This window comes from Lepisosteus oculatus, chromosome 8, assembly GCF_040954835.1.
Source record: "Lepisosteus oculatus isolate fLepOcu1 chromosome 8, fLepOcu1.hap2, whole genome shotgun sequence".
In the NCBI taxonomy this organism is placed as follows: domain Eukaryota; kingdom Metazoa; phylum Chordata; class Actinopteri; order Semionotiformes; family Lepisosteidae; genus Lepisosteus; species Lepisosteus oculatus.
In genome coordinates, this window is record NC_090703.1 from 8,768,375 (window position 1) to 8,780,737 (window position 12,363).

At 40.9% G+C, this 12,363-nt stretch overlaps 1 protein-coding gene across 3 annotated transcripts in view; it reads left to right on the plus strand.

Annotated features, from left to right (window-relative positions):
- The first annotated feature begins 350 nt into the window (after positions 1-350).
- The window catches only part of LOC102686754 (G patch domain-containing protein 2-like), a 29,495-nt gene continuing 17,482 nt past the window's right edge, over positions 351-12,363 (plus strand). For all 3 annotated transcript variants that reach the window (XM_015350500.2, XM_006632348.3, XM_015350501.2), the window contains exons 1-7: positions 351-408; positions 1,665-2,348; positions 8,326-8,387; positions 9,633-9,809; positions 10,160-10,239; positions 10,918-10,985; positions 12,016-12,055. In XM_015350500.2, the coding sequence (XP_015205986.1) occupies positions 1,684-2,348; positions 8,326-8,387; positions 9,633-9,809; positions 10,160-10,239; positions 10,918-10,985; positions 12,016-12,055 (1,092 nt within the window). In that variant the 5' untranslated portion in view covers positions 351-408; positions 1,665-1,683. The remainder of the gene's footprint in view (positions 409-1,664; positions 2,349-8,325; positions 8,388-9,632; positions 9,810-10,159; positions 10,240-10,917; positions 10,986-12,015; positions 12,056-12,363) is intronic.

The window sequence follows — 12,363 nt, forward strand, 5'->3', positions numbered from 1 at the left end:
TATATGAATGAGCTCCGGCGAAGAGCGGTGATAACCGATTTTGCTTAATGAGAGCTTACTAAAATGTTCAGGTAAACCTCAAGTTTTTACCTAGACCTCGCTCTGCTGTAGTTTTAAGTTTCGTGACGAGACACGAAAAGACAAGACTTTTTTTGCTTTAGGTTATTATGTGTAAATGCAGTCAGTCATCAATCTAAGCGTATTTTTTAAAATACATAAAACATGATCCGATTTCAGTGCTCTTTCATCACGCTGCGTTTGAAGAAAAGTTGGTTAGATATCGGATTTCTGCAGGGCGAAACTGCCTGCCTTATTCGGGGCGGAAATACGTAGCTAGCTTCTCCTGCGGGGCGGAAGTACGTTCGAGGTATTTAGCTGCGAAAACAAAACAGGCAGGAACTGCGGCTGGTGAGTTTTGTATAACAACAGTACCATACCGAGGAAGAAAGATTTAATGCTGATTTCCGAAACGGCACATATAGCTTTAAGCGTTAATAAGTGGTTTGTAATATGCGACTTATCCTGTCGAAGCTCTGACACTATGTTTGTAACGAAAGGTAGTATACATGCCTGCTAAGGTCTGGACTAATAGGCATGTTAAATAGGCAACCAGAAACCTGAACAAAAAAAACCTGATATGACCAAAAAGAACAATTAATAAAACGGAGGAGACGAATCTCAATATGTTGTGCTTTTACTTAGACAGACCTGCAACGTTGAAGCCCCGTTTTCCAAGCGTGCCTGTTTTATCAGAATGCTCAATTCTTTAATACTCAAATTTTGCTACCCTTTGCGACGTAAAAATGGAGCAGAATTGAGTGCATGAAAGGCACGTGTGCTTGTACATGAAGAACCTCCGCGTTTTGCCACCGACCATCTGACATATTTGTCGAAATTGGCAGCGGACTCCGCATTGTCCTCGGTTTGACTCTTGTAAACACTGAAGGTATTTTCGAGGATGCGCGATGACGTCAGTGAAGTCGGAGCCAGCAGCACTGTTAAAACTGCAGGTTTTGCGCTTTGCAGTGAACACTGCCCTGACTGCGAGGAATCCAACAAGTGAAATTAAACGCTTGCAAGCTGCATTCAGAAGGGTGTTAAATGACTCACTTAATCAGTATTGACTCAGTACAGTATGGAGCGGTATAAGTCATTGCAAACAGTTTTGCACACAAGTGATTTGATTTGGGTTTGGGCCCAAATTCACAAAGAAGCATACGGATCTTTCCTTTCACCTTACAGCATATTACACCAAATGATTGCTGTGAATTGCGTTGTGCTGTTTAGAAGCGAACACAAGGCGTTTCTAAGCATACATGAAAAGTGGATAGATTGTAGAATTGGATTTTAAGATGTACAGGCTGTAAATGCATAGTACCCAGGTGTCCAGAGCACAGATATAATATCAATTCACTCTCTCTGTAGAAATATTACAGAAACTCTCCTAGTTTCCCATTTTGCATAATTACCCAGCGTAACCTATTGCTACCTGCCTGATTGAATTTAATTAAGGTGGTCTCTTGGCGTTTCTTTGGTGATGCAGTTTCAGAGCAAACCTAGATTAGACTGCAGCATGTGTGATGTAAGTCACTCTTGATACTAGAGACCCCCGCTCTCCTCTTTCCGTCTTTTCGTGATCCGCGCTGTGTTGTTTCCGTTGCCAGAGGGGGTGGCCGCGCTGTGATGGACGAGCTGGTGCACGACCTGGCGTCTGCGCTGGAGCAGACCTCGGAGCAGACCAAGCTGGAGGAGCTGTGGGAGGAGATGGTGCTGAGCCCCCTGCAGCAGAGGCGGCAGATCCGCCGGCGGCGTGGCCGGAAGCGGCGCTGCGACTCCTCCCACTCCCTGGAGCACGCGCGCTGCTTCAGCGAGGCCTCCGAGTCCAGCCTGGACGAGGCCGCCAAGGACTGCCGCGAGAGCGCCAGCGCCAACGCCAACGCCGCCAACTTCAGCGACTCCGACGACATGATCGTGGCCAAGAGGCGGCCCTCCTTCTCCTCCTCCCTGAAGAGCAAGCAGCACTCCTGGCCCGAGTCGGACTCCTTCACCGAGAACACGCCAGGGCGACCCCTGAGGAGGCGGCGCAAGGTCAAGCGCATGACCTCGGACGTGACGGTCAGCCTCCAGGAGAAGCTCAAGGTGTCCGAGCTGGACAGCGAGAGGGCGGGCAGCCACAAGCTGGCCAAAAAGCAGCGCCTCTCGAAGGTGAAGAAGAGTGCCTGCCCCTGGGCTGGGGGCTCCGAGCCGGTGGGCAGCAGTGGGCTCGTCCACCAGGAAGGCTGGAAGGAGAAGATGATGTTTGAGTCTGAGGAGCAGAAGGAAGCCTCTGATGAAAACATGTCCGAATGGTAATGTTCCCTTCAGGACCCTCTGTGGTTCAGCCCAGCCATAATGTCGGTGAAAACGAATCTCACACCTAAAACGTAGTTGAGTGTAGGGTAACGAGACCAGTAGTTGAATAAGGACTAGGTCATAAATCTGATTTTTCTCTACAAACTATCAACAAGCTGTTATCTTTTTCTGACTACGTACATACTCTGGAGCCCCAAAGCAGATTCTGATACTTGCGTTTTTCTCTCTTCAGTCTGTCACACTTAATCAACAGACAGCGTAGTGGTGCATGCCTGCCTCAAATATGTGGCCCAACAGTGACATGCCATGCATCATCAGTATATGAAATACATTCATTCCTCTGTCAATTAATTTGTAACTGTACACTCTGGAAATGAACTGCATTGTGCATTCACAAGGAATTGATTTCTTGCACAGTATGATATAAAAGGAACACAGATTATGACAGTTGGGCAGGCAATAACATAGGGAGCTTTTTGAAACCATGTTGAGAGATAATTTCTCAGGTTTTCCTTTAATATATAATATGCACAATTTAAAACAGGGCTAATCATGATACATAGCGGTACCAATGTTAGAATAGTGGAACAATCAAAAGAATTATATATTGTTTCACACAGGTTTTCTGTTTCGGAGAATATGATATAGTAGAGTATAACTTTGGAGCAGTTTGTTTAGGTTCCAGTTAAACCTAATGACTTTTCTTGTAAGTTCATATAATGGATATTTTTTCATTTAATGTGTATAATATATGTGTCAAAATGTTCCATAAAATAAGTTATATTGACAAGTCTGAATTCAAACTCAATTTTCGTACATCCTAGATAATTAACAATTTCCGCTCTATTCCCTGAATGCTTTAGCTGCCCATCTGTTCCTGACATACTTCCTAGCCAGTGCAGGGTAGTTCCCATATGTTCCATGTAGACGTGGTGTAGAAATACACTTGTCCTTGCACCCAGCACTTTTTTTTTTACATCTAGCTTCCTCGTTTCTTTTGTGAAATGTTCAGATGCCAGTGGTGTGCACTGACGTGCATCTGCCTAGAACTAGTAGGGTTTTCCCTCTGGGGAGCTTTCCAGAGCAAAATAACCACCAGAAAACCCACAAAGATATCCTCCCATTCAGCCTGGGTGTCTGAGGAAAATAATGTAGGTGTAGTTTGTTGTGGTTCTAAAGAGAAATAAGTGAGCTACTTAATTGACTCCATCTTTTGTAATAATGTAGTAAGTTACAAAATCATGAGCAGTTCTGAGAAAACATTTTAGCATTTAATGGGGGGGCTCCTTGGGAGTGTGGGACAACATTGTGCATCTTCAGACACCAAGGAAATGAAAGGGGTGTCATTTACCTCTGTAATAACCAAGCAATGTTCTCCAAAGAAATGTCTTCTGTTCTCTCTGCCTTACAGCTTCTTGGGGCGTTTTCTTTGAGGGTCTCGTTAACTGACGGGCTTTTTTTTTAATAAAAAAAAAAGAAACGTCTGGAGTAACCAACAGTATGGAGACAGAAAGCTGTACATCTTCTAGTTTAATTTGTGCTGACCTCTCTGGCCTCTCAATGGCGCTTGTTTTCTTATTTTATGGAAAAATCAATAGTCTTTCTGACAGAAAACTGCTCCAGAGAAGAAATAAATGGAAACAGCACAGCTTGCTGTCAATCATTTTTCACTTACAAAACGCTACATTTTAAACTGAGTTCAGCCAAAGTATTAAAGGCAACAGAATCATTGGATGTGATCTGTTTACACAAAAAAAAAGTAGAAGAAAAAAAGTCTTGACAGGGCTAACGTGGTCGTACTTACGAGTTCAGGAATGCAGTAAATTTTTGGAGTAATCAATGCGCTGTAGTAAGTGTTGCATTTGCAACAGATTTCGGGCAGTTATTGTTAACAGTTTTTACTCATTGTACTTAAATGCTCTTGATTCTTTCCATTAGCCCCTGCCTATCACCTACCTAACCTTTTAGACATCTTTAGCCTCAAGGTCAAGGCTAGACGAGAACAGACTTCCCTTATGTTAAGTGAAGTGCATTCTAAGCAGATGTTCACAGCTACAGTTGGACTCCCCATCCTTGAGTAAGCTCACATTGGCCTAATGGCAAGGTTGCCACCCGGCAGCTGCAGTGGCACTGGGAGAGTTATTCACCTGTAGTAAACCAGAGAGCAGGTCTTTGTCATGGAACGTTTCAATAGATGCCTAACGAACTACTGGCTTCAGTCAGCAGCTGTGATAAAAAGTCATTTGAACATGGCTGACTTAGAAAGGTAGCTTATTTCACTTTTTGTATTTTCCCTTGCTTTGAAATTTGGAAACCATGAAGGGAGGCTTGGGAAATGCAGAATGCTGAAGTTCATTTAATAAATCTCTGCGACTAATCCAATTTGCCAAGTACTGGGAGGGTGGAATAACTTTTTAATCAGGCACCAGTAGAAAAGAGTTGGATTTAGGTTAGGCAGATTGATTGAAGACTGCTGGGTTCCCATTATCAGTATGCCTTTCTGCAGTCTTCGTTCTTTCTTCTCTTTTATTTTACTACTGGAATGAGGAGAAGCTCAATAAATCAGAAAATAATTCTGCAGCTTCATAATCTTTCTGCAAGCCAAACATCAGGTCTCTGGGGCAGGGGATTATTTCCTAATGATTGTTACTCATCTGGCTCTTGTGTCAGTTTCACCTCTCCAGCTTGTATAAATAAAAAGAAACCACATGGGAGCAGCTCACTCTGAGAAAATAAAATCGGTTTTGGGGGCGGTTTCCCTTTGCTTGAATTTTTAGGGCATTTGCAGTTAAAGTTCTTGGAATTGGGTCTCATAATTGTTTGAATAGATGTTTAACAGTTTGTTTCCAAAATTCCACAATGAAAAACGCCTTAGCAAAACTGGTTCTCTCCAACACGGAATGTTTAGAAATATTATCTGGTGTCAAGTATCCGAGCTTTCCTTGTGTATTCAACTATTTTGAATTTGTAGACGTTTTTAGTACACTGATTGTGGAATAGTTATAGGAGCAATGTTTTAATACATTATGCTACTATAGTTTAATTTCTTATTAAGTAAAACATTATTTTTTTAATTAACAGCACAACAGTTTTTCAGGAGTATACATGCAAAATTATTTTTTTCAAAAAGTGAATGGGAAAGTAACAATGAAAGGAAAACAGACAAGTCCACAGTACTGTAGTCCATAATAGTGATTTTAAAATATGAACTGGCCTAAATGCATAATCACTGTTTTTCATTTATAAAATGTTGCCTGTAATTATTATGTTTGCTGTTCAAAACCTGACATAATAAGAAGCAGTGCAATACAGTGTCTAAATATGAACATTTCACACTTTCCCAGAGAACTTATGTGAGAGGGGAGAAAAAATATTTAATCAGCTGATTAGATTATATATGTTTAAATTAGATAAGACTCTATTGATCCTGAAGGGAAATTGATGAAAAAATAAAAATTATTTTTTTAAAAATTAAAAAATATATTTTAAGCTTTACTTGTAAAATATAGTTTAATATACTTTTAATAACACGGGCACAAAACTTTGCATGGGCAATAGGTTGTGCTATATTACCCCTTAAAGACTAATTAATACTTAAGGCATGTATCTGATTAATCGTTTAAACTTATTGTTTTTAACAGAAAGCTGAATTTTTCAGCTGTTCAGGAAGAGCTGTAGGGATTTTTCTGGTAAATAAAAGAGGGAAGAATGAGAATTGATGTGAATGGGATTGGAAAAAATGCATTCTTTGTCTTGCAACAAGTCACAGCAATGAGCATTGCACAGAAAGATAGATGTGAAAGGCTGAGATATAAACACCGCAGCCTCACAGTGGAGATTAATATTCATTAAAGAGGACAAGTGGGTGCCTGAATGTGCTAGGACATGTAGCACTGACAGTGGTGACTTGCCTCCTGCCCGTTTAATATGGAATAATTTGCTCTGTGGCAGAATCAAGAGGCAAGCCCTGCTTACAGAGGTGGGTAGACAGCTGAGAGCTGTGGTGGCGGCACGACTCCAGTCTTGCAGCAAATCCCCCAGGGAGCTCCCAGGCTGTACTGTATCCTCTCCACATCTGCTTCTCGCAGGGGTGTGCGGGCCAAGTTGGAGACCATATGGCAAAAAGAGGCAGCGAACAGGCTGGCAGTCTGGGATGCACGTCAGAGGGATGTGTAGGCAATATGGCAAACATTAAAGGCAAAATAAACCTGACCTCTTATTTCCAATGGAGTGGAAGCTCGGGGGTTTGGACTGTGGGATGGGCAGTGATGTCCTTGTATCCCCAAGAACAGGAGCCTATTGAACTCATAGAAATGAGAAGTTGTGCCTTTTGTGCTGCTGGTTCTTTCCTTCCCCTTTATTGTGGGTTTAAAGAAGTTGTTTTGTTTAAATGGTAAAAGTGTATTATTTACAGTAAAGTCATTAAATCATACTAAATGGAGTCTTTTAGAATTGTACCAGGAGCTCACTGCTGCTCTGGTGTTTTTTTTTTGTGTTACAAACAGCTAGTAAAGAAATTCATTCGTTGAGAACTGGTGTACAAGTTTTACAAACCTCAGCAGACAATAAAACCAACCACGAGCAACCTAAAAAGTGTTTGTATATCCCTGAACCAAATCTGCGGCATCCTTTTTGACGAAACAGCGCTGGCAGAGTGACACAGAGTGGCCTTTTCCACACATCCATCTTTTTCCCCATTCAGAATGTTTCTGTTTTTCTCCTCGTGAGACTTTCTCCATGTGGCCTCCTGTGCCGATTACTGCGTTAAAAGTTTGATGTTGTGGAATTTCTCAAGTGCCCTTTAGGATTTGAAAGATCTCGGTCTAATCTCCCAGAAGCCACCTTTGTTGTGATCTGAGATGAGAAAGTGGCCCTCGTTTCTCATAACCTTTTTTTTTTTCTCCCGGGTCATACCGATTGTCCAAAAGTGTATTGTCCAGTGGCATGGCAGAACTTGTTTTTTTTTTCCCCTCAATTTAATGCAAATAACCTTAACTTTTGCACTCCCCTTGGATTTTGTGTTTGGCTAAATTTACTGGACCAAGTAGTCATTATCCAAAGTCTAACGTCTCTAGCGCACAGGAGTGATCGGGCCTGTGGGGATGCGACCTCAGAGGAATAGGGCTCCCAGTATTACTGCTCCCCCCTGTCCCCCCATGCCCGGGGGGGCTCCTCCAGTTTAAATACGTGTCTGTGAACAGATGCCGGACAGTTGCCATATGCTGGAGTAGTAATCGGGGCCAGGCAAGGGCTTTTGCCAGCGTTATTTAAATTAACAGAAGGAGTGAACCAAGTAAATCTGGCGTGCTCGTGTTCAATGATGAAACATGACATAGAGGAGATTAGGTTTGACAGCACCGCTGATTTAAATTAAGTTTTGTGAACGTTACTTAGAAGATTCAATCACAGTTATTGTGGTGTCGTATTTATGGTCCTGCTGCTCTGCAATCATGGAAACACGGTAGATATTTTGGAAGAGTCACTTTCAACGAGTCTCGGGTTAAATTTTCTCTAAACGGCATGTTTCTGCGTGGTATCATTGTACTTAATACTTAAACTTAGAGCATGCAAAAGAAGCCTCATAAATATCACTCGCCTACATGAGAAGCATTTCATTTTGATAACCAGCAAGCCTGTGCCATTTTTTTATTTCTTCATCGGTCAGCTGAAACTTGACTGTAATGAGGTGGAGATCTATGTAGATAAGCCACGTAGAAAAGCTATGCAATGTAAGAATTAACTTGAGTAGTTTACTAACCCAAGTGTGCAAAGAGGACTTCTGCCAATGCAAACTCTGTCCCTTCATTATTACACTCCCTATAGAAAATATCACAGAATGTATATGATACAGCCTTCCTTTGTCTTAGGTTTGTGCATTGTATTTTTTGGCTTTTTGTGAAAAAAGATCTGATATGCCATTAGTAAATGTACAATTAAATTATATACAATTATTTTTCTTTTCTCTCCTTCCAGTGAAACCAGCAGTGTATGTAGCAGTGACCCTGGCCTTTTTACTAATGATGAAGGGAGACAAGGTAAATTAAACTCCAGGTGAAAGGGTTTAAAGACTTGCCTGTAGATGTGACAGCTTATGTGGCATATTTATTTCTGTTTCGTTTCAGATATTATGCATTTATGTCTTGATGTCTGGTAAAGCAAAGTTTGATGAGATCTAATGAATGTGATTACTGTCAAAATGTGTTCCTTTACGGGAGAGAAAACTTCCCACAAAACCTGTTATGTTCCCTAATTTACAAAACAGTGTTAAATTATCTGTTCAGTGAAACCATTGAAAATGCAAGAAATGCAAATGAATACATTTCAATTATTGTGGTTTACAGTCTGATCCCAGATGTTTTAAATGATTTTTGTTACAGAAAAAGAGAGAGCAATACAGGCTAAAACTTAGCCATTCTTAAATGGTGACATTTTCGAATCTTTGCAGCTGATAAGTGCTAATTAACGGGGTGTGTCTGTTTAGGTGCAATTATAGCTTAAATGCGTGCTTGCTTATCTTTCAAAAAGACCTGCGCTGAGCTGCATCTACAATGAAATGGCGCACAGCTTCAGACGGTGCTAATGAGAGGTTGTCAGGTTGTGTTAATGAGCGCTGAAAGCTTTGCTAATCACATTAGATCTGGCACTTTGAAGGCGCGCTCTGATTTAACAGTTGTCACTACACCTTGTCTGTGAGAGGCATGGCCTGCTGGTGTGGGTGACTGACAGGTCTGAGGAGAGGTCGTCTGTGGGGAACCAAGGGGGGACTGCTTCCTTTTGGCTGCTGTTAACCCTTCCATCACAGGGGAGACGGGAGGGGGGGGTTTCTGAGAGCATGCCTCTCGATCAGGTGTTGGGGAACTCAGCTGCAGATCATTTCTGTTTAAAAATGTGTCCGCCCAGTGTAACTTCACTGAGCTGCTCGTTCTCCTGCACAGCAAACACGTTCTCCTTCCGCAGCAATGTTACTGGAGAGAGGCCTGGTTCTGCTGGAGGAGAGAAAAGGTGTGCTGGGTTTTGCTCATTGTCATTGACAGGAAAGTCAGTTAATAACACTGCTGTTTGTGAAGTTCTTCTTGGAAAGTGAAGTTTTAAGTATTCAAGCCGAGAGCAAAGTAAAGAATCTTTGCTTGTTCATTTCTGTCTATTTGACATTCACAAGACCTTTTTTTTTCCTTTCTAGAAAGGCTTAACTCCCTTTCAAAACCTGTAACTTGCCAGTTGAGTCTTTGCTTCATGTGGCGGCGGATTGTGTTTTTTTATGTTGTTCTGATTGGTCCTAGGAGACGATGAACAGAGCGACTGGTTTTTCGAAGGCGAGTGTGGCCCTGGGATCGGGGTGCCTGGTTTCCTTCCTGGCTGGGAGACTGACTCTCAGCCAGAGCTCGAGACCCTGGAATGTGGCCTGGAGAAGCTCTCCTCCCCAACGTTTCTGCAGCCTGCCCGGCCTGCACAGAGAGGTGGGGAGTAGCAGCCTTAGGATCAGTAGACGTAGGAGTGGTCAATAGCATAAGATAGCATAAGCATAAGCAGTAATAGCATAAGCAGTAATTAAGATGTTTTCTTCAAATCAATGTTAGTGCATAAGCATGTATGCATCATGCATGATTATTTCCCATCATTAGATAGACATTCTTTATTTTTATCTGGAAAGGTTAAAGTGTAACATAACAGTTGCAACTAAATTCCAAATAAACTGGAACAAACCATGCAAGTCATTTTCTTATTGTGCTTTAATAAAGGGTTAACCCTTTCTCGTCAAAGCTGTTCATTATTATCCCAAACCTTAGACTTTTATGTGGTCCTACAGGTTATCACGCCCGTTTAAACCGTCTGCCAGGAGTGGCTGCTCGCTGCATCCGAAAGGGAAGGAGGAGACTCCTGGGAAAGGTGAGGGATGTCCTTTGCCCAGGGGTTATATTGCTGGATGTAATATAAGGATCACATTAGGACTTGTAGCACTTTACAAATGCCGCCTGGATGCTGATGTAGCTTTTCTTGGTCCTTTTCCCACCATGTGATTTCTACTTCCCATGGTATAATTATGTCCTATATTTTTTTTACCTATATATATATTATTTACTAGTGTTGAATTTACCTTTTATCTACACAATCCTATATTCTATCCAATTCTTCTTGTGTTGACCGAACAGTGTCTTGATTATTTGGATTCTCCCGAGTTTTTTTTCTTCGGCAATGATATCCCTTTGTTACACACACCTTGATCGGTACAATTAATCTTCATACAAGGCACAGCAGGAGCCCCACTGTAGAGCCCTGTGGGACTCCTCTCGCACCTTGTCCATCCGATACACTTCCCTCCTTGCTTTCCTCCACTGGAACTGGGCCCAGCTCCGGATCCATCTGCATGGTGCACCATGAATTTCCACATGTTTAAGTTGAAGAATAAGTTGCTCGTGCTTTCTTGGGTCTTTGCTCCTTCCTGACGTGTTTTGCTGCTTATCTTGGCTAAGGAGTAAAGTATCGGCATTTTTAAATAAAAGGAAAAGAAAATCTAGAGATTGATAAATAAATTCTCTTTGCTTCTATTATATTTTTGTATTGCAGGATAGCAGTGTGGCTTCCATGACCATGGAGAGAATGAGCCATTTTTCGCAAGATCCTTACCAGAAAGAGTAAGCTTCAGCCAGTTCAGCTGCCCATGCATTACAGATGATTGTCCTCAGTCTGCCCACATTTCTCATACTGCTTTGAGTTTCTGTGAAACAGGATGGCTGATTGCTTTGGAATTTCTGTGAGAAAAAGACACCAGTTTGAAAAAAAAAACAAACATCAGGAGTCCCAATAGGAAAATGCAATTTAGTTCAGTAGAAAAAACACTGGTATAATGTAACTGAAACAAATTGATTTTCTGTGACTAAGCTATCTCATTTGCCAAAAAGTATAGTCTTTAAAGAGTCACAGTAACCCTTTTAACTCAACTGGGGTCAGTAGTTTAACTCTTGTATAATATATTTTTAAAATGTTGTCTTATATGTACGATAATTCTTGTTGTTCCTCAAAATTAAAATACTGTTAGGTGACTTGTTTTGTTTATTTGGACCATTTTGACACATGCATAGGTGTTTAAGAAAACATATAACTCAGTAAAAGAACATTTTGTCACTTTGACACTTATTTTCTTTAATGACCTAAATAAACAGCTATATAATTATTAAACTGATATCTAAGTGCATACAATTTCTGTTAAAAGACAGTTACCAATGTCTTTTAAAAATCAGTGTCCCTTTAGGAGTTGATGGTGGTATTAATTTCATATAGTTTCTAGAGTGACATAGAAAACTGCCAAGAATATTAATATCACGAGAGCTTAAGGTGTTGTAATTACCCCCCCACACGACAGTATTATTCTCTATATTGCTTTTTGAATATCAAATGTTACATGTGCATCTCAATAAACCTGCTTCTGAACATGTTTTGCACAGTAGGGAGCAGTTGTCTTTTGAATCCAGTCTGTTCCACAGTGCAAGTCGTTCAATGAAACATATGTGAAAGAGTCTCAGAAGCAGAACTGGAGTGATCTAAGAATGCCACACGTGGTTTCAATATGAAAACATAAATTGTAGACTTCAAAATAACATATGCTACTTATGTTGATATTGCAGCCTAATGCAAACTAAAGTTTAATCTTTCTTTTTTCTGAAGTTTTTGGTTGCCATCTATTGGAAAAAGAGACTGGCATCAGGTAAGATATAGCTTTTATCACTGCTTTTAAAAATGGTTCCAAAAGCTGTTCCTGTTATTAATTTGGATTGAAATTCATTGTGAAGTCCAGTAAAAAGGGCCACACCTTAAGTGAACTATTAATTTAAAGCAGCAAGATAGCTGTTTAAAAAGTAGCAAGTAATGCTAATCTGGTTAAAATTAATACATTTTTCAGTATATAATGTAAGATAATGTAATATGTAATGTAAATTATAAGAGTGTATGAAAAACAGCTGTTTGGATTGCAGTTTCCTGGATCAGTATTGTCCTTCTTTTCCTGAACTGGTG